Here is a 27,544-nt window from a genome sequence, read left to right as displayed (position 1 = left end):
GTGAGGCAGAGGTGGGATGGGAAGGGAGTTTCTTGAGGGGACCAGGCAGGGGATGTGGATCAACGAGCACCAAAAGTAGAGCATGGAGGGCCAGGTAGGGGAGGCTCGGTTGGGACCCTCCTCACCCCCCCCTGCTGCCCGTGGCTGGTGAGCAGTCATGCTGGATCCGATGGGTCAGGAGCTGCCCCGGATCCTCTCCATGTAGTTACGAAGGTCCTCAGGGTCCTTCAACCCCATGTCTTCGCACACCCAGCGGATGTCCTCCTCGCCCGCCACCAGGATGGACTGCACGGCTGGGGCCCCCACGGGCTCCTCGGGCTGTTGGGCTGGGGGTGCTGGTGCAAACGTCACAAACTCCACCCGCTTCCGACGCCCCCCGGCTTCCTTCCGGGCCAGGGTGCTGGAGGAACCAGGAGCGTCCCCAGGAGGGTTGGAGACGGAAGTTGGGGTCTCCCCTCCTGCTCCATTTTCACAGGGGCAGCCCCCCTCCCCCTTGGGCAGCCCAGGGGGCCGCCGGTCCAGCTGGCGACTCAGTTCCTCCTGGTCAGTACCCAGCCACACCCAGTTGTGGGGCTGGGGGGAGGCGGGGTTCGCGGAGCTGTCCGGAGGCTCTTTACGCTGATAGCGCAGCACGAAGACCACGCCGTTGACCAGGAAGATCAGGATGGCCAGACAGAAAATGCCCAGCAGGGCATACATGCCCAGCTCGAGGTCGGTGACACGTTGGGGGGCTGGCACCATCTCTTCCTCTTCTTCCTCCTCCTCTTCTTCCTCTCTGACCTCTGTCTCCTCCTTTCTGATTTTTTCCTCTGCTTGTTCAAATTTGCCCCTCACCCCCACGTTGCCCCCCACGCTGCCCCCCACCGGCCGCCTGCCCCCAACGCTGGCCTCTGTCGCGAGTGAACTCAAGGCAGGATCGGATGGGAGGACAGGGACCGGGGTGGGGGCAGGGGGGAGCCCCAACCAGGCAGTGCCAGAAGCCAGGGGCACACGGTGGCGGCCTCGGCGGCAGGGCTCAGGTGGGTACAGAGAGACTTGTAAGGGCAGTCCCTCGGCACTGGCCCCACTCACCAGCACCCCAAGCTGGGCACCCTGCTCCTTGGCCGGCAGGACAGCAGTGGGTTCCTCGGCTGAGACGGTCAGGCCCAGATCACTGCGATTGTAGAGCTCGGCTGGAGCCAAGGTGTGATCAGAGAAGGACAGCCATAAGGAAAGGGCCACCTCCTGCAGGGCACACAGACACAGGCAAGAGACACGCGCGGGCACGCAAGCATGCACACAGAGTTCACTCCCACAGAGACACGCCACACGCAGGAGAGATCAGAGAGAAAACAGAGAGACACAGGCAGACAAACACAGGGAGAAGAGGGGACGTGTGTCAATCACCTGGCTGCCACTCGGCCTCGGGGTAGGGGAGGGGTGTTAGGGTGTGGATCTGACTCCTCCAGAGTGTCCTCAGATAGAGCTATCCAATCAACACCGCCTCCCCCCCCCCCACTCCCACACTCTAGCCAGCCGCTGCTTGGTCACCTCTCGCCACAGAGAGCTCACTACCTCACAGGGGAGTCAGTCATCTGAAAACCCTGAGGTAAGATGGATCCAGGTACCAGGGCCCTCTTCCAGTTCTCCTCTACCATCAGTCCCCATTGCAAGGTGTATGACTCCTCATCCCCCATCCCCCACCATCACCTGCTTCGGGGCGGGAGGGGCTGGCTGTGCCCAGCACGTGGCTGTCACCTGCCCAGGGTGGGCAGTGCCCCGGCTCAGGGCCAGTGAGATGCCCGTCACGGGCTGTGCCCGCAGCTCCAGCACCGAGACCTTGTCATCCGTCACAGCCAGTGCCTGCTCCCCCAGAATGGAACTGGAGAGTGGAGAACGCACCTGAAGATGGAGAGGGGAGGAGACAGAGGTGGGGGTGGGTGCGGGTCCTTCCCGGACAGATGCCTCCTCTTAAGGGATCTGGCTGCTGCTCCTGGCATCCCCGCTAGCTGCCTTCCTCTACCTCCACACCCCAACTTTTATCTATATACACATCTCAACTCCACACTCAGGGGGGACTCTCCTTCCACCAGGAAGACCTGGCTCCCACACCCCCAACATCCCAGTCCCTCATACCTAGAGGACTCCCCCATTACACAGACCCCCCCCCTCCTCCATCCACACCCAATCCCCAATCCTGGACCTTGCCTCTGGACCCAGGCCACACCCAGACCATTCTGGGGATGCCTATGCTCTGGGGGGAGGGGGGAAGGGAGGCTGCTCTATAGCGTCCTCGGTGGGCTCACCTCTATGGAGGTGACACCAGGTTCGCGGCCCACCACCGTGTGGCCTCCCTCCAGGGAGGCTACCCGAGGGTCTTGCACGCGGGCCTGGGGCGCCACGAGGTGGGTCACATCCAATAGCCAATCAGGGCCGAGCAGGTGGGTGAGGCGGCGGCCACCATCCAATGGGTGGGCCACAAAGGGCACCAGGAAGCGCACGCCTGCCCGCTGGTACTGCAGGCGGCAGCTGCGGGAGCGCTGCCCCACCTCCTCAGCTCCCCCGGCCTCGGGCTCAGAGGCCCTACAAGGGAGGGAGAGAAGGTCAGGAAGTGGGTGGTACGCAAGGACCAGAGTTCAGGCCCTGTCTACTGGAGGCCACACCCCCTCGCTCCAGCTTCTATCCAGAGCTTGGCCCTGCCCATCCTGAGGTTCCTAGCAGGGCAGAAGTGGCTCCGGCCTGTAATCCTAGCTACTCTGGAGGCTAGGATCTGAGGATCAAGGTTGGAAGCCAGCCCCAGCAGACAAATTGAGAGACCCTTCACTCCAGGAAAAAGATGGAAGTGGAGGTGTGCACTCAAATCAAGTTCAAGCCCCAGTGTACACACATGTATGCGCGTATGCACACGCACGGAGTCTCCTGTCAGTCAGCAGCCAACCCTGATTGGGACAGTGTTTATCAAGGCCTTGTCACTGGCCTCTGAAGTCTTTGGGGGAGGGAGGGGAGATTCCTTCCGGAGGCTCAGGCCCCTCGCCCCCTCGATTCCAGTGAGCTTCCACCTCTTACCCCCAGTGTATTGCAAGCCCTGCCTCCCTTCAAGAGCTTACATTCTCAGGGGCTGAGAATATGGGGTAGAAAACAAGCAAAAAGCAAAAATAATGTTAATCTAACAGGTATGCAAAGGAGCCAGGGCATGGGGAGACAGGTAGGGATGAGGTATGGAGGTGATCACTAACTGTTGACCTTGAGCAGTGTCTCAGCCCCTAGCTTGGGTCCATGGCTATACCCTCAGTACCCTCAGTCCCAGAGGAGCTTTGCCTAGGCCTGCCAGCCCCCATAGGCCTGCACTCACCCTTCAGCTGGGCCCGGGACCCTCCAGCCACGGATCTGCTCCAGGGTGGTGTCGGTCAGCTCGATACGCAGGGGCAGCAGCGGGGCCCACACGGTCATGCGCAGTGAGGCCCGGAGCCGGCGCCACCAGAAGTCCACTCGCACCCCCTTGGCACCCCGGCTCTCCTTACCAGCCACAAACACGGCATCGCAGGCCTCAGATACCTACGGGAGGAAGGAGGTGTGCTAAGACACAGAAGGCAGATATGTGTCACAGCGAGCATCCTTGACCCTGGCTATCAGCAGGACTGAAGCTCATGACTCATGCCTGTAATCTTCGCTAACTCAGGAGGCTGAGCTCTGAGAATCAAGGTTTGAAGTCAGCCTGGGGAAAACAAACCCTTGAGATTCTGATCTCCAATTAACTGGCAAAAAAAAAAAAAAAAAAAATGTTGAAGCCGGGCACCCATGGCTCATGCTTGTACCGTAATCCTGGCTACTCAGGAGGCTGAGATCTTAGGATCATGGTTCAAAGCCAGTCCAGGCAGGAAAGTCTGTGAGATTATTGTCTCCAATTAACCACCAGAAAACCAGAAGTGTTGCTGTGGGTCAAGTGGTAGAGCGCTTGCCCTGAGCTGAAGAGCTGAGGGACAGCACCCTGGACCAGAGTTCAGGCCCCACAACCCACCACCCCCAACCCCACACACACACAAATAAGGTTAGAAGACTGGGTGTGGCTTAAGTAGTAGAATGTCACCCACGAGTTAAAAAACAAAAAAAGCAAGCAAAAGTGTGAGGCCTTGAGTTCAAGTATCAGTCTCAGCACCAAAAAACACACTCCCTCCCCCAGGGAGTAGGGGACAATAACAACAGGAAAGGCTGAAATTCAGTTCTGGATTTCACTGATGCATGTCAGGGTGGACTGGTGGGTCTGGCCACTGTCACTAGCTCAAGGTGTTGCAACACAGCCAAACTCCATCCCCTATCTACACCCAGCCACTGGGCCATGCTACAGATTCTCCCGGGTCTCCGCTGGGGAGAGTAGCCACGCATATATAACACAGCCTTCCTCCTGGCAGAGCGGGATGTCTGCCCTGGACAACCAGGTACAGCTCTGTGGAGAAGGAGGATGGAAGGACAAGGCAGGAACACCCACTCAAGTGGCCCCACGCAAGATCCACACCTACGAGCACTTCAGCCACAGGTAGGAAAAAGACACCTTCTCCAGGCTGGTGGCCAGGATTTGTGAAGCTGCAGGTTCCAAGCTTCGCTCTCCAAAACTCAAAAACTCAGCACTCATCACAAAGTTCAAATAGAAATTATTATTATAATTACATATCATACTCATACTATCACAACAGCAGTAGGTGAATGCTATATTAGCTGCTTTGAATTCCTACAAGAACCCTAAGATGGCGTCTCATGTAATTAGGAAACCGAGTGAGGCTCAGGGAAGTTAAGAGACTTGCCTCAAGTCACACAGCTAGCTGATAACAAACATGGGTTTTTGCTAAAACATCCTGTTAAAACTTTTTTTTTTTTTTTTGGGTCCGGTCGTGGGGCCTGAACTCTGGGCCTGGGCACTGTCCCTCAGCTCTTCAGCTAGAGCTAGCTTTCTACCACTTGAGCCACAGCGCCACTTCCAGCTTTTTTCTTTTTTGCTTATGTGGTGCTGAGGAATCGAACCCAGGGCCTCAGGCATGCAAGGCAAGCGCTCTACCACTGAGCCACCTTCCCAGCCCCCTTTTTAAAACTTTTTTTAAAAATATTTTTTGTGTAGCTGGGAGTGAAGGAAGGGGTGACATTGCCCCAAAAGAAATATACTCATTACCTGACTTGTGAAATGTGAATCTCTCTGTATAGCACCTTAGTAATAACAATTTATTTTTTGGGGGGGAGGGTCCTGTAGTGGGGCCTGAACTCTGGGCCTGGGCGCTGTCCCTCAGCTCTTCAGCTCAAGGCTAGCGCTCTACCACTTGAGCCACAGAGCCACTTCCGGTTTTTTTCTTTTTGCATTATGTGGTGCTGAGGAATCGAACCCAGGGCCTCAGGCATCAAGGCAAGCGCTCTACCACTGAGCCACCCTCCCAGCCCAACAATTTATTTTTATCTTTTTTTTTTGTTTTTGTTTTTTGTTTTTGGGTCCGGTTGTGGGGCCTGGGCGCTGTCCCTCAGCTCTTCAGTTCAAGGCTAGCGCTCTACCACTTGAGCCACAGCGCCACTTCCGGCTTTTTTTCTTTTTTTTGCTTATGTGGTGCTGAGGAATCAAACCCAGGGCCTCATGCATGCAAGGCAAGCGCTGTACCACTGAGCCACCTTCCCAGCCCCAACAATTTATTTTTTAAATAATAACAATTTATAAAAAAAATTTTTAATTGTGTGGGTACTGGAACTTGAACTCAGGACTTCATGCTTTTCCTCTCAAGGCTGGCACTCAACTAGTGGAGCCATAGCTCTACTTGGGCCTTTTGGTGATTAATTGGAGATAAGAGTCTCACAGACTTTGCTTCCAAGAACTGGCTTGGAACCTTGATCCTCATATCTCAGCCTCCTGAGTGGCTAGGATTACAGGCGTGAGCCACCAGTGCCCTGGTGCTAAAACTTCCTGATCCCAGCGTGCATGCTCTTAGCTCTCCCAGCTCAGCCCATTTGCTAATAAAATGCTCAAGGCTGGTTGCATAGCTCCCGCTTGAAACTGGAACAAAAGTTGAAGCCCCGGTGCTGCCTGTGAGGTTTTGGGGTTGAGAAGCTACTCTCTTGGGGACCCACGGTCGAAGGAAGAGAGCCGTGAATGCATGACTGCACCCATACAAATGCATGCTCCCTCGACATGAGTGCCTGCCACTCACCTGCAGGACCTGTGTGTTGGCTGACTCACAACTGACATGTTCCGTCACTTCCTCCAAGGCCCCCCCAGCATCTACAGTGACGAGGCGCACAGGGACACGTCGAGGCACCCCGGTCAGGGGTGCGATGTTCACCAGCTCCTCGGCCTGAGGATGGAGGAATTGCTCAACCCCAGGCCCTGGGGCTCCCAACCAAGCCAGGCACAGACAGAGACTCCTTACCTTAGCCAGGGGCACAAGGGCTCTTATGTCACGCTCGGACACGAGGATTTCCCATACCATTTTGTCCTTCTCGGCTTCCGGCGCCTGGCCTGGGTATTCTAGCTGCCAAGTGACAGGTCGGGTGACAGCCACACCTCCACCAGTGCCATTCTCCACCATGAAATCCACCCATAGGAACTCAGACAGTTCAAGGGGACTGCTGGCCAGAAGAGAGAGGAGCTGCGTGTTTGCTAGCAGCCAGGGACTTCCTGTGCTTGTGACACAGGCATCTCAATTCTCCCCATTTTACCGATGAGGAAGCCGAGGCGTCAAGTTATGAGAGCACACAGCGAAAGTGGTACAGCTGAGCCCTAAAGCCAAACATCCTGACTCTTACCCAGTCTTGGCCTCTCAAGATCTCAGAGCCAGTCAGGCACTGGTGGCTCACGCCTAGAATCCTAGCTACTCAGGAGGCTGAGATTGGAGGATCATGGCTCAAAGCCAGCCTGGGTAGGAAAGTCCATGAGACTCTTATCTCCAATTAAGCACCAGAAAACCGGAAGTGGCACCGTGGCTCAAAGTGGTAGAGAGGTAGCCTTGAGCAAAAGAGCTGAGGGACAATGTCCAGGCCCTGAGTTCCAGCTCTACTTCTTTGGGGGTGGGGGGTAGCTACAGAACCACTTCACCACCTCCTCCAGTGCTTGCTTGGCTCTCTGACCTTCCTGTTGCTTTCTTGGGCCTCCAAATCTGCCCACTGGCCTCTAGAGCCCGACCTCTTTTCTCAACTCACCTGGAATCCAGTTCTGTGCGCCCTGCACGGTGGCAGGTGATCAGGGTAGTATGGTGTTTCGAACCCTTGAAGCGGTCCAGCTTGGCGGTCCAGAGGGTGGGCTGGGCAGGGCGGGCTGCTGTCACATGCAGTTCCTTCTTCACCTTGACCCTGGGCAGGGGTTATAGGTTCAAGTTGTCAGAGGAAGGGCTGAACTGAGGACTGGAATCCAAAGGGGCGCCATCAGCCTCCTGTCTGGCTTCCTGTAATCTGGTCCTAGTCTCCTCCCATCCCCTCCCAGAATGACCTTGTCTCAGTGAAGGTCAGACCACAGTTTTTTCCCACCACTAAAGACCACCACGATTCCTTACTACCTTCAAGCTGGAGCCTTGGGCTGGCCCTGGAGTGTCTCCAGGCCCTAACCCAACCTCATTTGGGGCTGAGACATTTTTTTTTTCCATGCAGAAATTCTTCCCACAGAAACAAGGTACACTCATGACCCCAAGCCTCTGCTCAGGCTGTGCCTTGGGTTTGCTCGGTCTGCCCTGCTTCTCTGCTGACCCTTTAAGTTCCCAAGGACTCAAATACCATTTCCTTTAGGAAACTTAGGCAGTGCTAGATGAATTTCCTTTAGACTGCCCCCACTGGCTCAACTACCCCATGGCATGGCAAACTTTCACCAGTGCATCCACAAGCCCTTCCCTTCCCCCAGGTCTTTTGATCAGTTAGTTCCTGTCCCTCTAGCTCCCTTCCCCTCTTCACTGGGAGACTCTTCATACATGAAGGCAGCAGGGTAGCCAGATTGAATGGGACTGGAGAGATACCCCAGTCTCTATAGCAAGGGACCAACAACACAGCTCTAGGCACATGCATTCCAGGTTCTGAGCCATCCTATTTTCTCTTTTTTTTTTCTTTCTGTCAGTTGTGGGGCTTAAATGCTGGGCCTGGGTACTGTCCCTGAGCTTTTGTGCTCAAGGCTAGCTCTCTACCACTTGAGCCATACATTTTCTGGTGGTTAATTGGAGATAAGAGTCTTGAGGACTTTCCCGCCCGGGGTTGGCTTTGAACTGTGATCCTCAGACCTCAGCCTCCTGAGTTGCTAGGATTGCAGGCGTGAGCTACCAGTGCCTGGCTCTATTTCCTCTTCTTGAAACAGAGGCGCTCAGGGAAGTGCCTGAGAAGGAGGTGACATCCTACTTCCGGGCTGTGCCCGTCACCCATCCTGCAACCTTGTACCCAGCCAGGGGACGATGAGTTAAGTCCCCACTCATCTTCTTGCAGAAGGCCCTGCTTGCCTATTACCCCCAGGGTCCCAGTGCTCACCTCAGGGTCAGGAGACTGGCGGTGAAGTTGTGCCGGAGCAAGAGGGTGGCACTGAAAAGCTGGCCAGGCCGCACTGGCACGTCAGGCGCCCGCAGAGTCACTGCGTCATCCAGGGGTACCTCTTGGTACTGCGGGGGGTTTGCTGAGTGCAGCTCCACACTGCCCACCGGGAGGGCCTGCTCCCCGGGGTCTTCCTCCCCGCCGGGGCCACAGCCCCCAGGGCCCTCGGCGGCAGGCTCCAGCGTGTAGGCCAGCTCGGCCCGTGTGGTGGAGCCCTGGGAGAACCAGTGCGAGGGGAACTCCAGCTCCACCACGCAGGCGCCCAGGGATGGCTGTGAAGATGAGGTTGGTGGTTGGCTCAGGGCAGAGTGAGGGGAGAACCCCTATCTATACCAGGGACCCCAAGCTAGAGAGGTGCATGAAAGGCAGGCCAGGGATATAGTCCAAGTGACGTGAGGGACCAGTGACACATAGGGGCCTCATACCAGGTCTCAATCTCAGAACACATCTCAGACTAGTCTCATTTGAGCTAGCCGGCCCAGGCACCTTGCCCTGAGCAGGGCACAGGACCACCCCACCTAGAGCTCAGATTTCTTCCCAGAGCCCTAAAACCTGAGAAATAGCACTCTCCATTACATTCCTGTGCCAGACTCCCAAAGAACAGGAGTCAAAATGATTGACATAATTCTAGCAAGGCCTATGATTGCTTTGCTATAAGCAATTCTTGTATTCACCTTGGTTATTCCTTTGCCAACCCCCTATACATTGGGGATTGTCATTACCACCATTTTACAGATAAGGAAACTGAGTCTCAGAGAGACTATTTGCTCAAAGTCACACACATGTCCCAGACTTCTTAAAGGGCCCTCACTAATCCTTTCTCAGGACTAACTGACACTGAATGGAGCAGAAAGGGATTCTGGTGGTTCACAACCCAGACTTGCCTTTCCTCTGCACCTTGGGGCAACCACTGGCTGGCACAGCAGTGGGGCCAGCCCACTCACCTGGAAGCGGCAGGCTCGGTGGGCAGTGCCTGCAGGGTGGGTGGCATATAGCCGGGCACAGGGCAGGCTGCCAGGCCCCGGAGGCCAATCCTGTCCTTTGAGGTGGAAGAGGACGCGGGCATGGGGCTCTGCTGGAGTCACAGCCGCTTCTACTGAAACAGCCCGCACGTCCCAGGGCACTGGCCGTTGGTGGGGCTCAGTGACACGGGGAGGGACCACCTGGAGGAAGAAGGAGGAAGAGTGGCATAGAAGGGCAGGAGGACATCTGGGATGAGAAACTTCTATTCCCAACCTTTATGGGCCTCCATTTTTCCCTGTCAGGAAAATAAAGAGCACAAGAGAGGCTGGGGAAAGCCCTTGAGCCAGGCACACGGTGGATCTCAGGTTGAGTCCTGTTTGCCCCTCCTTACCTGTTGGGTGGCAAACGGTGGGTAGGAGGCCCGGAGAAGTGGCTGGGCCCTGGGCCAGGGCTGCAGGAGCAGAAAGGTCTCAGATCGGGAGCTCAGAGAAGAGTTGGCAGGTGGGTAGTGGCCTACCCGCTGCACGCGAAAATGTTCAGGGGTATCCAGGAGCTCCAGGGCCACTGGCAGGTAGATGGGGTCCTGGTGGGCCTGGTCACAGTTCACTGGAGAGGAATGAAGGGTAGAGATGGCCGGGCAGTGGTGGCTCATGTAACCCTAGCTACTCAGAAGGCTGAGATTTGAGCATCAAAGTTCAAAGCCAGCCTAGGCAGGAAAGTCTGTGAGACTCTTAGCTCCAATTAACCAGCCAAAAATCAGTAGAGGTATTGCTCAAGTGGCAGAGCGCCAGACTTGAGTGAAAGGCCAAGTGAGAGAGCAAAGCCTGAGTTCAAGCCCCATCACTGGCGCGCACACACACACACACACACACACACACACACACACATAGAGATGGTGGTGGCAGGTAGTGAAGGAAGAACTACACTGTAAATATCCCATCCTCCCCCCCCCCCGCCCCCAAGAAGGTAGGGAGATCTCTCCATTTCATAGATGAGGTAATGCATAAAGAACCTCATACTGGTAGGATATAACAAAGCCAGGATTTGAATCTCTCATTGTCTCTCCTTGACTATGGTATTAGGGTATTGGGATGGGGGTGGGGGTCATGACTTTCCCCATATAATGCCTATGCAGTTAAAAAACAAAACAAGGGGGCTGGGAAGGTGGCTCAGTGGTAGAGTGCTCGCCTTGCATGCATGAGGCCCTGGGTTCGATTGCTCAGCACCACATAAGCAATAAAGAAAAAAAGCCAGAAGTGGCGCTGTGTCTCAAGTGGTAGAGCGCTAGCCTTGAGCTGAAGAGCTGAGGGACAGCGCCCAGGCCCAGAGTTCAGGCCCCACGACCGGACCCCAAAAAAAAAAACAAAACAAGGAAGTGGTGTGGTGGCTCAAGTGGTAGAGCACTTGCCATAAGCTGAAGAGCTCAGGAACAGCGCCCAGGCCCAGAGTTCAAGCCCCATGACTGACAGAAACAAAAAACACAAAAAAAAACAAATGCTTCACTCCCTACCCCCACCTCACCCCACCCCACCATTACCATAGCAACCCAAATTATCCCTCCTAGCTACCTTCTTTCCTGTACCAATTGGGTACCAGAGTGCAAGAGTTGGACTTGGGGGGAGGGGTTCAGAGAGGTCTATGAAGTGCCCTGGTGATGGGAACCCACGGGCTCAGGGAGATAAATTATTCAATCACCAAATGGACAAAGGATCACTAAGACCATATTGGTTTGTTACCACGAGCCATTATAATGATTAACAATAACCGTAGACAGGCACTGCTTTAGACATTTTACTTACATCACTTCAGTTTTCATAACTCTGAGACTCGGGTTCTATCATGATGAACCCCGTTTTGTGGATTTAGAAAATGAGGTTCAGGGGCCTTCCTGCAGTCCCATACGGAAATGAGGGAGCTGGGAGTCCAGCTGAGACACTGACCATTAGACCACCCTGCTTCTCCATCTATTTCTCCACCTCAGGATGCAACGGCATGCCCTGGGGACTTCACTCCTGGACTGAATTTCTCCTCTTCCACCTGGTGGTAGCTCCTTCCTCCTTGAGGGTCAAGAGTAAATCTGGCCTCCTCAAGGAAGTCCTCCTTGATCATTCACCCTTGGGCCAGTCCCCTCCATCTGAGGCAGCCCTGCTGGTCTCCCTCTCCCTCTTTTTTCTGGAGCCAGGGTCTCTCAGTGTTGCACGGGATGGTCTCAGACTCCTAGGTTTGTCTCTCTAGTAGCTAGGACCACAGGGACACACCATACTGCTTTCCTGGCTTCTAATGAATTAGTTATCTCTCTGTCTGCCAACTTAAGAGCTTACCTAATTAGCTTAGCTAATACTGAATCTGCCCTTACTACCACCGCCGAACTAGATGGGTTGTTCACGGATATTCTGGTATGGCCAGGAATACCTGTAGAACTGGCAGGGATCATTGGGTGACCTGTGGACCAGGGAGGGCTGTGGAAACTGTGGAAATGGGATTGATGCTGTTGCATAATGGATGTGACCAGGTTTTCTTGTCCCTGTGGAAGGGGCCATTAGGGCTCCCCCCCCCCACCCTCAGAGTGGGAGCAGGTGGCTGGAAGCAGCCAGAGCCAGCTCCCTCTCAGCCCCCGGGGCTAGAGGGACTTGGTTTCAGCCTCTTTTCTGGCCCTTTCCCACTAAGGAGCATGTGTGTGAGCTGTCCCCAAGGCTAACAGGTGATGACTATTGCCCCCTGGGGTAGCTCCTGGATTCCAGTCCACCACCTACTCCATGGCTTCCATAATTACAAGATGCTCAGTAGCCAAACTCCCACGGACTCGCAGCACCGGGCTCAGCTCCCTCGGTGGGGGAAGGAGGGGAGAGAGTGTCTTGCCACCTCCCACTCCTCTGTGGCATCCTTCGCCCCAGTCCATCTGTCACCCCACCACCCACCCCCTTACCCAGGGCCAGGTACCAGCCCCCCCCCTCCCCAAGAGCTAGAGATGCGATAATGAGGTTATCCCTGAAGACTCCAGTGTGGGAAAGTGATCTGGGGCAGGGGAGGGGGCTGCACAGCCCGCAGGACCGAGGGCAAAGGGGCTGCTTTCCATCCCTGGGCTGAGGAGTGAGGATGTCCAGCTCCCCAGATCTGGGATTAGAAGCAGTTGGAGAGGCTGATGCGCCCGGGACAGGGTGGTCGGTTGAGAGGTCCGGCTGGAGGGGACGCTGGCGGGCAGAGTGGAGAGGGGGCGCGTGATGATGTGCCAGACCCCCCCCCTTACCTCCCAGGCCAGCCCCGGGCCAGGAAGGAGCGCACGAGGCGGGCGGCCAGAGCCAGGCTCCCGGAGGCAGGATCTCCCCGGCTCCCGGCGCGCGCCGCCAAGCGACCTCGCTCCGGTCCGGTCCCAGTACCGACGCGCCCGGCTCGCGGACATCTCCCGCGCCCAGCCTCGGCTGGGAAGGGGGGCCCCGCCACCCCCTCGCCCCGCCCCGCCCCGCCCGCTGACCTCTCTCGATGACCAAGGCCAGCAGGGCCACCAGGAGGCAGAGCCAGGGACCGCGGAGCCCTCCGGGGGCCGGGGACGCGCGCGCAGCCATCGGAGGCGCACAACCTCCCCACCGCAGGCGGGGACCAGGCGGGCGGCTCAGCGGGCGGCGATCGGACCCCGCATCCCCTCGCAGCCGCCCGGCGCCCGCGCTCCCCGCTCGCTGCGTCCCCGCCGCCACTATCACCGCCGCTGCCCGCCCGGCTGCCCGCGGCCGCAGCTCGCAGACAATGGAGCGGGAGCGCTGGGGTGGGAGGCAGCGCGGCGCACACTCGGGCTGCCCCCTCCGCCCCGCCGGGTCCTAGTGCCCCGCCGATCTCCAGCCCCAGAGCGCCCCCCTCCCGCCCCCATCCCCGGGCCCTGGTCAGGAAGGCCACTTCCCCAGAGGACTGAACCTGGACTGGGCGCCACGGTCAGGAGGCACGTGGCCCCTTCCGTGGAGATCCCTCTCCGAGGCTGCTGGCAGAGAAGGAAAAGACTCTTATTCTGCCTCAGCTCTCTCCCTCCACCCACCCTCCCCAACAAACATCTAACCTGCAGAGGTATTCCGTATGAATCAGAACTAGAATTCTGGGACATGTGGGAATAGAGCTGCAGGGGCAGAAAAGGAGAGGCCAAATGAGGTCAGATGACACGGGCCTGGGCCTGTCCTGACAGGGCCCTGGGCCACCTCTGGGGAAGACAGGCTCCAGGGGCAGGCAGCTCCGGTTTCATGCCCAGCTCCACCCAGGGAAAGGCCTCAAGGGGGAAGGCTGAGGGCTGGCCAGCCCTGGCCAGGGAGGTCTGCCCCAGGTGGTGCTGAGAAAGGTCCCGAGCAAGAGACCCCGGTGCAGGTTAGCAAACAAAATGTGTGTCCTGACAAAAATAGCTGACCCCAGGCAGGTGAGAACGAGGTGCAGGAAACCCATCCTCCTGCAGGAAAGAAGGCAGGCATGCCTCTTCCAGGGTACCAGTGAGAGTAGCAGCAGTCCAGCACTGCAGGGAAGGGGTACCTTCCTTCCCTACCCCACCTGACACACCCTTCCAGCAGTGCTGGTCAGACCTGGAAGCTTTGTAATAGAGCACACTTCCCTCCTTCCTCCCGCTCCTGGACCCGTGGGTAACATGTTACCAACTGCCTTTTCGGCCCTCTCCTTCCTCACAGCTTCGAGCGCCCCTGGTGGAGAAGTCAGGATGGCATAGCTATGCCACAGAAAGGGGTCTGACAGCAGAGGGAGACATTAAGGCAATCAGACTTTTGAGTAAATACATTTTTTTAAAAAATTCAGAACAAGATAATAAAATAGCGTGCACTTTATTTAAAACCAACCAAGCGCTGATAAAAATATATATCACTGCAGTCATGATTCCACATCAAACCTGAACAGTAAGAATTTCATTATCGTGAGCCCAACCTGGCCTAGAGAACACCAGGGCCCTGAGGAAGGAAGAGGCCCCTAGTGGCTGGAGCCCAGGTACCCTGGGGGGGGAGGTTAGCAGCCTCCTGAGCCCTGCAGAGCATGGGCAGGCCGCTCTGTGCTCTTCCCCACTGCTGGGTGGCACCAGTCAGTAATTTCTCCTTGGTGGCAGGGACTGAAGCCACAGGGATAAAGAATACCTCGCAGCTTAGGCAGACAGGGAATAGAGTCCTCCAATCTCGTTCAAGATCTCTGAACTTCCCCCAGGGCCCCAGCTGCAGGACAAAGCCTACACAGCAGCAGCTGCCTCTCGATTTGGCTGAAGGGGAATCAGATTCTTTAAGAGACTGGACTGCTCTGTTATGAACAAAGCAGCATTTCCCACATACAGTATGGCAGTGAGTCAGCAGAGGGCTCTGCTGGCTTGGATTAAGGCACTTGTAACAGATTTAAAGTACATGGATCCCCCAACCCCCAGGCCTCCAGGAACCCCATTTCCCCTTCCCTATCCTTAGATCCCACCTTGCTGGGCAATGAGGGGGACAGGGCAAGCCTTCAGGGGCTGTGGTTTGGTGGGATCTGGCCTGGAAGGACAAGTTAAGAGTTGGAGGTGTGGCTGAGGAGCAGAAAGGAGGGAGAGTTGTAGTTTGGGGAGGAAGCCAGGCAGTAGCAGAAGAGGCAGATAAGTCACGGGAGACCAGTGGCAGTGATGCTGGCCAGAGCAGACGCAGAAGCTGGAGCAGAGACCCCCCCCGCCCCCCAGCCTCCAACCTGCTGTGCTGAGACAGGCTGGAAGGAGAGAGTGGGCAGAAACCCACCCCCAGCCAGCCAGCCTCACGTGGAGGACCAGCCCCTTCAGCAAGGGGCTAGGCAGGGATAAAGATTCTGAAGGTTCAGACACAAAGGCAAGGAAAGAGCATGGGGGGGTGGGGGGGGCTGCAAGGAGGGCCACTCAGCCCGGAAGCAGCTCAGCTCTTTGGTATGGTGAAGGTGGCATCTGGGGACATCCTTGTCACTCTTCTTCCACATTCCGGGAGGCCTTGGCCACTCGCCTCTGCCGCCAGCGCAGCTCTTCCACCTGGCGCTCCAGCCCTCGTATTTTGGCCTCCAGTTGGGCCCCTGAGGCCCGGGAGCCAGTGAGCCGGCTCAGCAAGGCGTAGAGAGTTAGCAGGGCCAGGAGTAGCAAGGCCCGGGTGGAAGGGTCAGGCACTGACCTCACCAGGGCCACAAAACCCGCCAGGAAGATGACAAGCTTCAGACCTCCCAGGATCCGCCCCAACACGGCCAAGACCAAGCCAAGGAGCAGGGACAACAGCCAGTAGGTGACCAGGGCCCCTGCTCCCCACAGCAGGAAGGTCTGGACTTGGCTAGGACTGAGCTTCAAGAACTGGGTGAGGTGGTCACCTAGAAGAGAGAATGACAAAGTCAGCAACTTGGGGAAGTGATGAAGGCTGAGGAGCAAGAACCAGAGAAGTGGGAGAAGCCAGCCCCTCGCCGAGTCCCCACAGCCTCAAGAGCCGTGGCTTTGAGCCAGGCTCAAGTGGCTCACACCTGTAATCCTAACTACTTAAGAGCCGAAAACTGAAGATCATAGCTCGAAGCCAGCCCGGGGAAGATAAATCCATGAGACTCTTATCTCCAATTAAACGGTAAAAAGCCAAGAGGTACAATGCCAGCCTTGAGCAAAAAGGTCAGGAGAGAGTATAAGGCTCTGAGTTCAAACTCCAGTACTGGTATGAGTGCATGTGCACGTGCATGTGCACACATGCATGCACATGCACGCACGCACACACACAAACATGGATTTGAATCTCAGCTCACTCCCTGGGGCCCTAGGCAGATGACTTCCCTAGCTGGCATCTAGGGATAAATAAATGGAACTGAATTCCTTTTACTAACAGTAATTCTTCCTGCCTTGCTATTAAAGAACTAGGACTCAGTTCCATTTATTAACAGACTAATTCGTCCTGTCTCACTGAGCTCTGGAGATGCTCAGTCTCACCCAATGCCTTATACAAATAAGACACCTGGAGGGGAGGGGAGGGGAAGACAAACTGTTCACACTTCCAGGGACTCTTGGGGAGTGTCCTCTAGCCCCTGACAAAGATAGATTCCCACCCACAGGAGGGTAGAGACGAAACTCCAGCCTGCTAGCCAGTTCTCTGCCACTCACCATCCAGGCCCAAGGCATTCAACAGCTGTGTGGAGATCCCAGACAGGGCAAAGCAGGCCACAGAGATGGCAGAGGAGACGGCCCACATCACCTGTGACAGGCTCTATGGAGAGAGAATTGGGAAGGATTAAATGAGGCTCTCCTCCTCCACGTTTGGTCACCAGAGCCTAGAGGAGGCCTGCAGGGAAGGTCTGATCTATTTTCCAGCCAGCAGTGATAGGCCTGGGTTAAAGTCAGGGGACTTACTTCCCCATCTACTTCCCCAAGTGACAGGCCACTTCCTCCTAACCTAGAAATCAGGGTGTCTGGGACCCTAGTTCAGCTGGGATGCTGTGCATTTAGTAAGGGGTGCACTTCTGTGTGAAGGGAGAGGGGTCATCCATCCACTCAGGAGTCACCCTATACACCTGGAGTCCTCAAGCTGCCAGCAAATCCTGGAGGGGTGTGTGTGGGGTGTGTGTGTGTGTGTGTGTGTAGACCTCTGTAAGGGACTTGGAGGCTCCAATGATAAAGGAGTTCATTGCGGTACTATGGCGGGATGTTGTAAATGACTAAATCTGCCTTTCAGTATGACCAATTGATAACTGATGCATTGACAGGACAGGACACATCCTCAGAACATCACTGGTTAGAAGAGATGACCCAGCCATAAGTCTCCATCAATCTATACTCACTGCTATGAGTGAAGACCCTGACTTGGGGCTCTGTGTTGCTTGTTTAAGGCGCTCTGTCAGGTTTCGATCAAAGTCAGACTCTAGTTCCCCCAAGGATGGCTCATTTCCCAGCCTTTGGCCATAGCCAAGGAAAGACAGAGGTGGGGGATAAACGGCCCTCGGCATGGGAATCAAACACAGCAAACAAGCTGTAGAGCCGGGTGCCGGTGGATCACACCTGTAATCCTAGCTACTCAGAAGGCTGAGATCTGAGGATCGCGGTTCAAAGCCAGCCCGGGCAGGAAAGTCTGTGAAACTCTTATCTCCAATAAACCACCAGAAAACCGCAAGTGTCGCTGTAGCTCAAGTGGTAGAGTGCTAGCCTTGAGCTAAAGAGCAGAGGAACAGCGCTCAGGCCCAGAGTTCAAGCCCCACGACTGACAAAAAAAAAAAAGAAAAAAAGAAAACAAGCTGTAGGTGTCAGCTGCTTTTAGTGGAATTGGGGGCTCTCTGCACCAGGATTATGACACAGAGAGGATGTGGTGGCCTTAGTAATGTCTTTTCTTTTCTGTCCTGTGTACATGGTCAGCCATAGCAGAAGAACTGTTCTTACCTCTGAAACCAAGTGCATGGTCTCAGGCCCCAGCCAGGTATCCAGTATCTCCCGCAGAGACCGGCCAATCTGGGTCAGCAGGTCAGCTGAGGCCTCTCTTCTCTGCTGGCCAGGTGGGGCAAAGTCTCGATGGGACTGGGATGATGCTGAATGGAGAAGAGCTAGGGCCACGAGGACCATCGGGATGGCTCTGAGCAGATGCTTGCCCCATGGTGAACAGGTGCCTGAGCCTGCCATGACTGGACCTGCCAGGAAAGAAGCACAGGGGAAACTGAGGGTAGGACCTGGGAGACACACCCATTCCTGGCTAATTTGCCGACATCTTCCTTCAGCCCTGTGCCCAGGAAACCCCCTAGCTAAACCCAGCAAACGCCCTAGATAGACCAAGAAAGAGCTGCTTGCTGAGGAATAACTGGAACTTACAATTGGAGCTAGGTTCTACTATCTGATTCTCAAGTTTCTCTTCTGCTTCCTTTCCCACTTCATGTTAGTAAGCCAGAAAGTGCTTCATTATTCAATGACTTGGGGTAAACCAAGAAAATTTCTTTCCTATGCTGGGTGCTGGGCTCACGCCTACAATCCCAGTTACTCAACAGGCTGAGATCTGAGGATCACAGTTCAAAGCTAACCTGGGCAGAAATGTCTGTGAGACTCTTATCTCCAAGTTAAGCACCAAAAGCCAGAAGTGGAGCTGTGGCTCAAGTGGTAGAGCATCAGCCTCCAGCAAAAAATCCAGGGCTGAGAAGGTAGCTCAGTGGTAGAGCGCTTGCCTTGCATGCTCAAGGCCCTGGGTTCGATTCCTCAGCACCAAATAAGCAAAAAGAAAAAAGCCGGAAGTGGCGCTGTGGCTCAAGTGGTAGAGCGCTAGCCTTGAGCTGAAGAACTGAGGGACAGCACCCAGGCCCAGAGTTCAGGCCCCATGACCGGACCCAAAAAAAAAAAAATCCAAGCAAGGGTGCAAGGCCCTGAGTTCAAGCCCCCATACTGGCAAAAAAAAAAAATTATTCTTGTATAAATCTGAAGGCTAATTTCTATATCTTAGGTGCCATGGGCATAAAAGAATGGTAAGATTCCAAGGCTTCATCCCCCCAAAGTTTCTAATCTACTTAAGACAGAGCTGATATAAAAGGCACCTTTAAAATAGCACACTAAGAAGATTAGCACTGTGCAATGAAGTGAAGCCAAGGGCTTGGTTGGGTGCTCAAACAAGAATGACTGCATTTGTGTCACTGGCTCTGCAGGGCCATTATACAAGGTGCCTGCTCTCCTCCTGGCCCCTCTTGGTACAGAAGAGACTTCTAAGAAGCAAAAGGCCAGGATATGAACTCCAGATGCTACGCTTGTTGGGAGGCAGGGTGTATAGGGGCTCTCAACCAAAGCTGCTCAGTGGAACCACCTGGAGCATCATGTCTGTGCCCCAAGCAGAGCTTCTCCTGGAATTGTCTAGTATTGTCTGGATGAGACTTAGGTTTAAGATAAAAGATCCCCACATGACTCCTTTCCCTTTTCCTAGCATTAGAAATTCTAAGGAGAAGTTACATCTGAATGATTAAGATGCTAATACTCTAGTGTTTGGGGGGGGGGGGGGGGAGAGTGGAGGAAGGCATGAAGTTGGGCTTTGACACCTTGTCTCAACTGTGTTGCTCAAAGCTGGGGCTCAACGACTTGTGCCACAGCTCTACTTCCAGTTTTTTTGCTGGTTAATTAGAGATAAAGAGTCTCACGAATTTTCCTATCCAGTCTGGCTTCCAACTGTGGTCCTCAGATCTCAGCCTCCTGAGTAGCTAGGACTACAGGCCTGAGCCACTGGCATCCAGTTCACACTGGACTGTATAATAGTCCAACTAACGGGCAAGGAATGTGGCTTAGTGGTATAGTGCTTGTCTGGCATGCATGAGGCTTAGGGTTCGATTCCTCTGTACCACATAAACACAAAAATAAATAAAAAATTAAAAAAATAGTCCAACTAACAGAATGTACATATGCTGCTATGATATCAAGCTTTCAGAAAAGTAGTATGTCTTCCTCAACAACTACAGGCAGTACACCCAGGAAATCAAGGTTCATTGTATGTTCTGGGTAAAGAAAAGTTGCATACACTGAATGAGAAGACCCCATTGAACACACTGCCCATTGCACCCCACACCTCTCCCTCCCTATAAAGTCCCTTTTCCATATCTGAGTTCCTTCCCTAAAGCTGGACCTGGAAGGACAATCATCCCTCCATCTTCTCAGGGTCAGCCTTTGGCTGACCCTGATTTCCTTGCCACCACCTCGATCTAGTCGTGTCCTTCTGGCAGATTTGGGCCCAGTAACAACTTCAGATGCCAATCACAAATCCCTGGTTGTTTTATCTGTGCTTCTGACCCACTGGGCGTAAGAGTACCTATCCCTAACCCCCTTCTCAGGTTTGGTTACAATGCAAAGCTAAATAGGACAAGGTGGAAGGAGCGGCAAGGCCTGATTCATGTCCACCACCCTCCAGGAGCCTCCACGTGTTCCAGGGTCATGAAGCTCTCCAAACCCTGTTCTTCCTCAAGTTTCATTCTGTAGGCTCGATCCTCCAAACAGCTGTTGATGATCCACTCAATCCTTTGCCCCTCTTCCCCAGAGGATTGGCACCTGGCTGCCTCTCTGGGGAACAGGCCTTTTTCCTGTGGTTATGTAAGGAATCTTCCTACAATGGCCGTATTAACTTAAATGCGGGTGCATTTGAGAGGACTTATTATAAATAACAACAAAGTAAGCAACCCAAAAGCCAACTCTGTCTTTTACCTTCAGCTTCTGAAGATGTTTCAGGAAGCTATGCCACTCCCTCCCCCCAAAAAAAAAACATTTTAGCAAAAGGTATTCTTGTTGTTCTAGTCACTTGGGAAATGACAAGGGCTATAGGAGCTCTCAGCCTGGAAATGTGGATGGAATCAAAATGCTGTATCTATAAAATACAACTGCTCGTGTCACAGCCTGGCTTCCAATAGGCAAAGGCTTGAAGAACAACCTTAAAGGAAAAAAACATGATGAATTAAGAAGCTAACGTGGGGGGCTGGGAAGGTGGCTCAGTGGTAGAGCGCTTGCCTTGCATGCATGAGGCCCTGGGTTGGATTCCCCAGTACCACATAAGCAAAAAGAAAAAAAGCCAGAAGTGGCACTGTGGCTCAAGTGATAGAGCGCTAGCCTTGAGCTGAAGAGAGACAGCACCCAGGCCCAGAGTTCAGGCCCCACAACCGGACCCCCCCTCACCCCCCCCCAAAACGAAGCTAACGTGGCTGGTGCCAGTGGCTCATAGACGTAATCCTAGCTGCTCTGGAGGCTGAAATCTAGAGGTTCAAGGTTCAAAGCTGACCCAAGAAGGAACATTATCTCCAACAAAAAGCCAGTAGACCTGTGGTAGCACTGGCCTTGAGCAAAAAAAGTTCAGGGATAATGCCCAGGCCTTGAGTTCAAACTGCAATACTGGTATGTGAGTGTGCATATACATGTATACACATGCATGCACACACACAGAGCTAATAAGTTTCTTATGAACTGTTTATCTCAATTGCACAATTACCTGTCAGATAGGGCTGGCTATTGTTTCCCAAAGGGGAAAAATGGAGGAAGGATCCATCATTGGACTCCTTACATACAGCCACTCTACTATGCCATCTCTTATTTCGGTCTCAAGAGTTGCTTAGAAAGTCAAACTGGGCACTGGTGGCCACACCTGTAACCCTAGCTACTCAGGAGACTAAGAGTGAGGATCATGGTTCAAAGCCAACCTGGGCAGGAAAGTCCACGAGACTCTTATTTCTAATCAACCACTAGAAAACCGGAAGTGGCTCTATGGCTCAAAGTGGTGGAGTGCTAGTCTTGAGCAAAAGAGCTCAGGGACAGCGCCTAGGCCTGGGGTTGAAGCCCCATGACCATCAAAAAAAAAAAAAAGTCACATAAAAGATTATTCAGGGCTGGGAAGGTGGCTCAGTGGTAGGGCACTTGCCTTGCATGCCTGAGGCCCTGGGTTTGATTCCTCAGCACCACATAAGCAAAAAGAAAAAAGCCGGAAGTGGTGCTGTGGCTCAAGTGGTAGAGCGCTAGCCTTGAGCTGAAGAGCTGAGGGACAGCGCCCAGGTCCAGAGTTCAGGCCCCACGACTGGACCCAAAAAAAAAAAAAAAGATTATTCATGAACTAAAATAAACTTGGCATGTACCAGCCTTCTTGGTGAATTGCTGGCAAAAATTCACCTAAGTGTTTTGCGTTTGGGGCTCTGAGCTCCATGGACAAGCTAAGACCTGACAAGTTAGTGCAGCAGGAGAGGATCAGCCAAGAAAAACTTTTGCAGGTCCACCTGCTACTTGTCACCATGCTTGTGAATTGTCCAGACAGCACCCACAAATCCCCCGTTCTGCAGGTCTGCAAGGCACCTGCAGCTCCAGGGAGTTTCAGTGATTCAGACCTGGTGATCTGAAGCTAAGTAACTTGACTTAGAAAGCCACTTAGCTCCAAGGTAGAAGGAGCCAGATGTTCGAACTTGGCCTTTTAGCCTGGCTTTCTGCAACCCTTTCAAACACACCTGAGTTTATGTTGCAGTTACCAAGGCACCCCTGGGAGTTGGCCAAAACTCAGCAGCCACCTTTTAAAGGAGAAAAGGATGGGAGAGAGAAGAGAAAAACAATACAAAACAAAACAAAAGGGGCTGGGGGTTTAGCCCGGCGGAAGGGCGCCCGCCTGGCACGCACAAGGCCCTGGGTTCAGTCCTCAGCCCTGGAAAAAAAGGAAGAAAAAAAAAAAAAGCCTTCTGGCCTAGAAATGGCTACCCAAAGCCCCTGCGTAAGCCTGTACAGTCAGGCAGGGTTGTCTAACACAATTCATAAGCCATTGGGGCTGGGAAAGCCTTCTATTCTTCCTGGCACAAACCAAGAACCAGGTGGCTCCTGTCTGCCAGCAATAGAGAGGAAGCAAACCCAGGTCAGACCCTGAGCTTTCTGGGACATAAACACATTGGGGACTTCAGGAGTGGGGTGGCTATCTTTGGTTGGATCCTATACCCAAGGACCTCCAGCAGCAGGTATCAGATGTTGTCCCTCCCCCAGGAAAAAAAAGGTCAGGGTGATCAGTGCCAGCCTCCCTCAAGTGGCCATCTGTCCCAGACTGAGGACCTGGAAATAAACTCTCCATAGTGAGGCCAGCCTACCCTCTGAAGAATGCCAGAAACCAAGTCTAGCAGGAGTCTGGAGTAGACCATTCCGCAAACCAGTGTAGTGACTCTGGTTCCTTTCTCACGCGTCTTTTCCTGACCAGGGCTCCTCCTCTCTTCTTCCCAGTTAAAGTCAGGCACTAGGATTCTGACCCACCACTACCACCCTGTCTCCCACTTTGGCCCAATCAAGTGTAGGGGTGTGTGTGTGTGTGTGTGTGTGTGTGTGTGTGTGTGTGTGTGTGTGTGTGTGTGTGTGTGTGTGTGTGTGTGTGTGTGTGTGTGTGTGTGTGTGTGTGTGTTTATAGTGCTGGGGATAGTATCCAGGGCCTTGGGTATGCTAGGTAGCCACTCTATCATTGAGCTACATCTACAATCCTTCAAATACTCTGTGTGTGTGTGTGCACTCACGTACGTGTGCATGTACTCACACAAGCCCACACACATGCCAGTACTGGGACTTAAACTCAGGGCTTAAAGGAGTTGTCCCTGAGCTTTTTCACTCAAGGCTATCGCTCTACTACTTGAGCCACAGCTCCACTTCCAGCTTTTTGGTGGTTAACTTACCTTCGTGGACTTTCCAGCCAGGGTTGGTTTTGTACTTCAAACCCTCAGCTCTCAACCTCCAGAGTAGCTATTACAGGTGAGAGGCACTGGTGCTTGTTTCAAATACTTTTGGTAAGAAAGATGCCATGCTTTTTCTGTTCAAGGCTAGCACTCTACCACTTGAGCCACAGCTCCACTTCCAACTTTTTTTGGTGGTTAATTGGAATTTCCTGCCTAGACTGGCTTTGAATTACCATCCTCAGATCTCAGCCTCCTGAGTAACTAGAATTATAGGTGTGAGCCACTGGCACCTAGCTGTAGAACAACCTTTTTCAGTTCATACTATTCCCTCATTTTACTCAGACAAGTATGACTTAGAGAGGCCAAGTTCATCCAGTATCACACAGTAGAACTGGAACTCCATTCCAGAGCCCAGGAACTCAGTTCTGCCCTTTTGCCTGCCTACACCCTCACACTGCCTAGGTAAGACATGCTCCTCATCCTCAGGAACTTAAGTCCTGCCAAATACTAACAAGCTCTAGAATCCCCTGAGGAGACCACACATCAGATGACCCACCTGCTGGGCTTACGAGTGATGATTCTTTACCATCAGCCAAAGTTGGGCAAGACCTGCCACTCCTGCTCAGACAGCTGTAACACGGCTTCGGCTGGCACAGGAGAAGCCAGCTCCGCTGAAGAAACTGTTTTACTTATTACAGTACTAAGAAGGGGTTATATGTTCAATTGTGGTTTGCTCTGTGAGGAAGAGGAGGAGCTAGCCACATAAACCTCTGTCGATGCTCCTTCCTCTTTTCTCTCCTTTCATGCTATAAATCACTACGGGGCAGAAGGGGCAGCTGACCTGGTACCCTCTGTTGGCCCTGACTGTCCCATCACTATTCTTGGCAATCTGCTCAACTCTGTCCACCAGAATTGCCTGCACAACCTGTTAAACAAGGGATGTCTACCCCACCCAGAGTCTCTCACAGACCCAGCGCAGGCTTTTGTTTATAAAGCTTCTCCAGAGATTTCCAATGCATAACCATGCAGCTGCTGCAAAGGACCTAGAACCCAGGGCCCAGTGGGCAAAGCAGACAAAGCCGGATTAGATCTGTGTAACGGTGTCCACATGACCTTAAGACTTCCATCCCAGGCTCAATTCTGCCACCAACAAGAAGCTATCATCTTGATACCTGTTACTTAATCTGTTTCAGCCTCCTCAAATGTAATTCCAGTTGGCATGGGTTCAAAGCTGTTACAAAGAGTTAAGACGTTTCTGCAAATGCTTTGTAGCTCTCCACGGTTTAGTAGCACCTAACTTTGCAAACACACTACTCTATTACATTGTAACGTAGCGGTTTATCTGTCAGCCTCCCAGCTAAACTGGACTGTCCCTTTCCGTCTTGACATCTAACTTCTTGGAATGCCCAGCACCTAGCACAGAAGGATGACTAACCAACACTTGTTACATGAATATCCGAGGGCTGCCAAGAAGCCACCAGGGTAGGGCCCTGATAGTCATGGGGAGGAACGCTATTTTCATATACAATGGCCACCAGGAGAACAACTGCTGGGTGCAAGAAAGATCCTAAATAGCACAGAGAAGGCACCACGGAGGAGAACGAAGTCCCCGTCCCGGCGGGTGGGAGGCGGTCCCCGCTAAACCCGACAGCAGCTGCCCAGCAACTGTTTGGGGGCAGGGCGGGTGCGCAGGGGCGGCTCTGCGGCCCGGGACGCCGGGACACGGGGTGTCGGTGGCAAGTGCTATTTCGAACGCGGCGTCCCCTGCCAAGGGCTGCACGGTGGCGTCGCCGGCGTGGGATGTGGCCTCGGCCCATGAGCTCAGGGAACCTGGGAGGGCTCGAACCAAGACCTCGGGGGAAGCTGGGCCCTGGGCTGGGGGTCGCACAACAATGCCCAGCACCGACGCCCCTCCCTCTCCCACCTGGCGGCCGCCCCGCTTCCACCCCATCACCGAGCAGCGCAGCATTCGAACCCAGGCCACCCAGGAAATCGGCGCCTCCCGGGTCACCTAGCAACAATGCCCCCCCCCCCCCAGGCTGCACGGCCACGGGGATCCCCGGTCCCCGGATCGCTTCGACTGCTGCTCGACGTCCGGAACCCCCCCCCCCCCGCCTTTCCTCCCTCCCCAGTCGGACTTGCAGGCCGACTTGCGGCTCCACCCCGGTGCTGCCTGCAGCGCGGCCGCCTCCCCGTCCCGCGTGTGGCCTCCCAGCCCGGATCCCCGCGCGCACTCACCGATCTCCGGCCACCGCTATCTTTCACGTGCGACTTCACTAAAACGCGCCACCAAAGCCGCGCCTGAACTCCCGGGCGTTGGTTGGCGCTCTGCGCGTGCGCAGGTTTTGGCTGAGCCGCGACAGCCTCCCCGGGTGGATCTGGAGCGGGCGGGTGCCGTGGGCGCATGCGCACACGCAGGTTTTTTCCGTGGAGTCCTGACGGCCTCCAGGCGGGTCCGGGGGGGCGGGCGGGCGCATGCGCCCTGCGTACCCCTGCCGTTTGACAATACTTGCTCCGAGCTTTCCCACCAGAAGACTGGCATCCGGTGTTCCCGCTGGGAACGGAAGTCTCGGGCCGGAAAAGGGGGAAAAAAGTGATTCCACCTAGGCTGTAGAGTGCGTAGACTAGGTCTTCGATGTGGGTGTCGTCGCGGATCCAGGTCTGCACACGCTGGGCTATTTGGGGGCAAATTCTCCAGCAAGGAAATGCTGCCTTCTGGGGCATCGTGGGAAATGTAGTTCCAACGCCTGGGGTTTGAAATCGTTTTCGCGCTAAAAAGCACAAAAGGTGTTGGCACGCCCGCCGTGCCTGTGGGGTCTGCAGGTTTGCTTCCTTCCGCTCAGAACTGGAGCCGAGGGATCAGCCCGCCCCCCCGCTTCGACCCCAGCGCCAGCACCTGCAGGGGGCTGGTCGGGGCTCTTTAATGAGGTGACCCCTACACCCACATGGTCATCCCGGGCACTTGGCTTCCTTTCTTTCTGGGCCTCAGTGTCTTATCTTGGGAGAACTGTAAGATACTGCAAGTATCATCTCAGCCTGGGGTGAGAGCCTCACGCCTGTAATCGTAGCCATTCAGGAGGCTGAGATCTGAGGACCTCCGTTTGAAGCTGTGAGATTTATCTCCGATTAACCAGCAAAAAGGCAGATGTGGAGCTATGGATCAAGTGGTGACCCTGAGTTCAAGCCCAGTACACACACACACACACAGAGTATCATTTCAATGGATATTGGAAATTTCAATGAAGTTAATAATACCAGCATATTCCCAAGTGTCGTATTATTTTTTAATCAACATGATTGGCTGCTACAGATATCCTATCCTTGAGTATTAAAGGCAGTTCCTCCAACACCTGCCTTCTTCCCAGGCTACTCTTCCCAGTAGGGCCACCTGTCATCTCACCTCAAATGTGCCTGCGGCTCAGCAGTCTCCATCTGGACCCGAATCACTTCTTCCCTCTCAACTGACAGGCTTTCTTTAGCTTAGCATGGGGTCTGGTAGAATCCTAGACCTCCATTCCCTAGCTTTTTGACAGCCACTTTACAGTTGCTGTGATATGCTTTTCAGTTTACATCTGGGCAAAAGAAACAATCTCAGATATTTCAAAGGTTCTTGATTTTTAGGTGGTACATATCTTCTAGAAGTTTTTTCAGAATTAAAGGATAGTGACTGGTTAATCTAACTCTCAGTGTCAGTTGCTTGAGGTGGCAACTCTTTTATTTGTTTGTTTGTTTGCCTGTTGTGGGGCTTGAACTCTGGGCCTAGGTGCTGTCCCTCAGTTCTTCAGCTCAAGGCTAGTGCTCTACCACTTGAGCTACAGGGCAACTTCTGGCTTTTTCTGCTTATGTGGTGCTGAGGAATCCAACCCAGGGCCTCATGCATGCCAGGCAAGCACTCTACTACTGAGCCACCTCCCAGCCCAAGGTGGCAACTCTTGAGACTCACTATCCTGCTCTAATCTCTGTCACACCAATGGCACAAAATGAA

General features: G+C 54.1%; 2 protein-coding genes across 3 annotated transcripts; both read right to left on the bottom strand.

Moving 5' to 3' along the window:
* Positions 1-75: 75 nt before the first annotated feature.
* Tmem132a (transmembrane protein 132A) lies at positions 76-13,044 on the bottom strand. Of its 2 annotated transcripts, none has more exons than XM_042676078.1 (11): positions 12,944-13,044; positions 9,863-10,077; positions 9,453-9,671; positions 8,449-8,780; positions 7,147-7,296; positions 6,378-6,576; positions 6,159-6,302; positions 3,332-3,534; positions 2,286-2,562; positions 1,690-1,881; positions 76-1,224 (listed from the first exon to the last, which is right to left on the bottom strand). In XM_042676078.1, the coding sequence occupies exons 1-11, from the start codon at positions 13,032-13,034 to the stop codon at positions 175-177; spliced, it is 3,072 nt and encodes a 1,023-aa protein (XP_042532012.1). In that variant the 5' UTR covers positions 13,035-13,044; the 3' UTR covers positions 76-174. The 2 variants fall into 2 exon arrangements, with proteins under 2 accessions (XP_042532012.1, XP_042532013.1); XM_042676079.1 differs by having other exon boundaries at positions 6,378-6,573.
* Positions 13,045-14,260: 1,216 nt separating this feature from the next.
* Tmem109 (transmembrane protein 109) lies at positions 14,261-25,941 on the bottom strand. The gene is made up of 4 exons (XM_042676394.1): positions 25,798-25,941; positions 17,819-18,063; positions 16,553-16,655; positions 14,261-15,783 (listed from the first exon to the last, which is right to left on the bottom strand). Exons 2-4 carry the CDS (start codon positions 18,053-18,055, stop codon positions 15,392-15,394), a joined length of 732 nt encoding a protein of 243 aa, XP_042532328.1. The 5' UTR covers positions 18,056-18,063; positions 25,798-25,941; the 3' UTR covers positions 14,261-15,391.
* Positions 25,942-27,544: the final 1,603 nt, after the last annotated feature.

The sequence above is a fragment of the Dipodomys spectabilis genome, unplaced genomic scaffold, assembly GCF_019054845.1.
Source record: "Dipodomys spectabilis isolate Male_0828 unplaced genomic scaffold, ASM1905484v1 ptg000030l, whole genome shotgun sequence".
In the NCBI taxonomy this organism is placed as follows: Eukaryota; Metazoa; Chordata; class Mammalia; order Rodentia; family Heteromyidae; genus Dipodomys; species Dipodomys spectabilis.
This window is presented reverse-complemented; position numbering and strand designations above follow the sequence as displayed.

Excerpts from the sequence above, each read along its gene's own strand:
- Tmem132a (XM_042676078.1), bottom strand. The coding sequence starts at position 13,034 with ATGGCTGCGCGCGCGTCCCCGGCCCCCGGAGGGCTCCGCGGTCCCTGG. Across the intron at positions 10,078-12,943 it reads GGCCTTGGTCATCGAGAGAG|TGAACTGTGACCAGGCCCAC; the intron begins GTCAGCGGGCGG and ends ATTCCTCTCCAG. Across the intron at positions 1,225-1,689 it reads CCCCTCCCGCCCCGAAGCAG|GAGGTGGCCCTTTCCTTATG; the intron begins GTGATGGTGGGG and ends TGTGCCCTGCAG.
- Tmem109 (XM_042676394.1), bottom strand. The coding sequence starts at position 18,055 with ATGGCAGGCTCAGGCACCTGTTCACCATGGGGCAAGCATCTGCTCAGA. Across the intron at positions 16,656-17,818 it reads CCATGCACTTGGTTTCAGAG|AGCCTGTCACAGGTGATGTG; the intron begins GTAAGAACAGTT and ends CTCTCTCCATAG. Across the intron at positions 15,784-16,552 it reads GAATGCCTTGGGCCTGGATG|GTGACCACCTCACCCAGTTC; the intron begins GTGAGTGGCAGA and ends TCTCTCTTCTAG.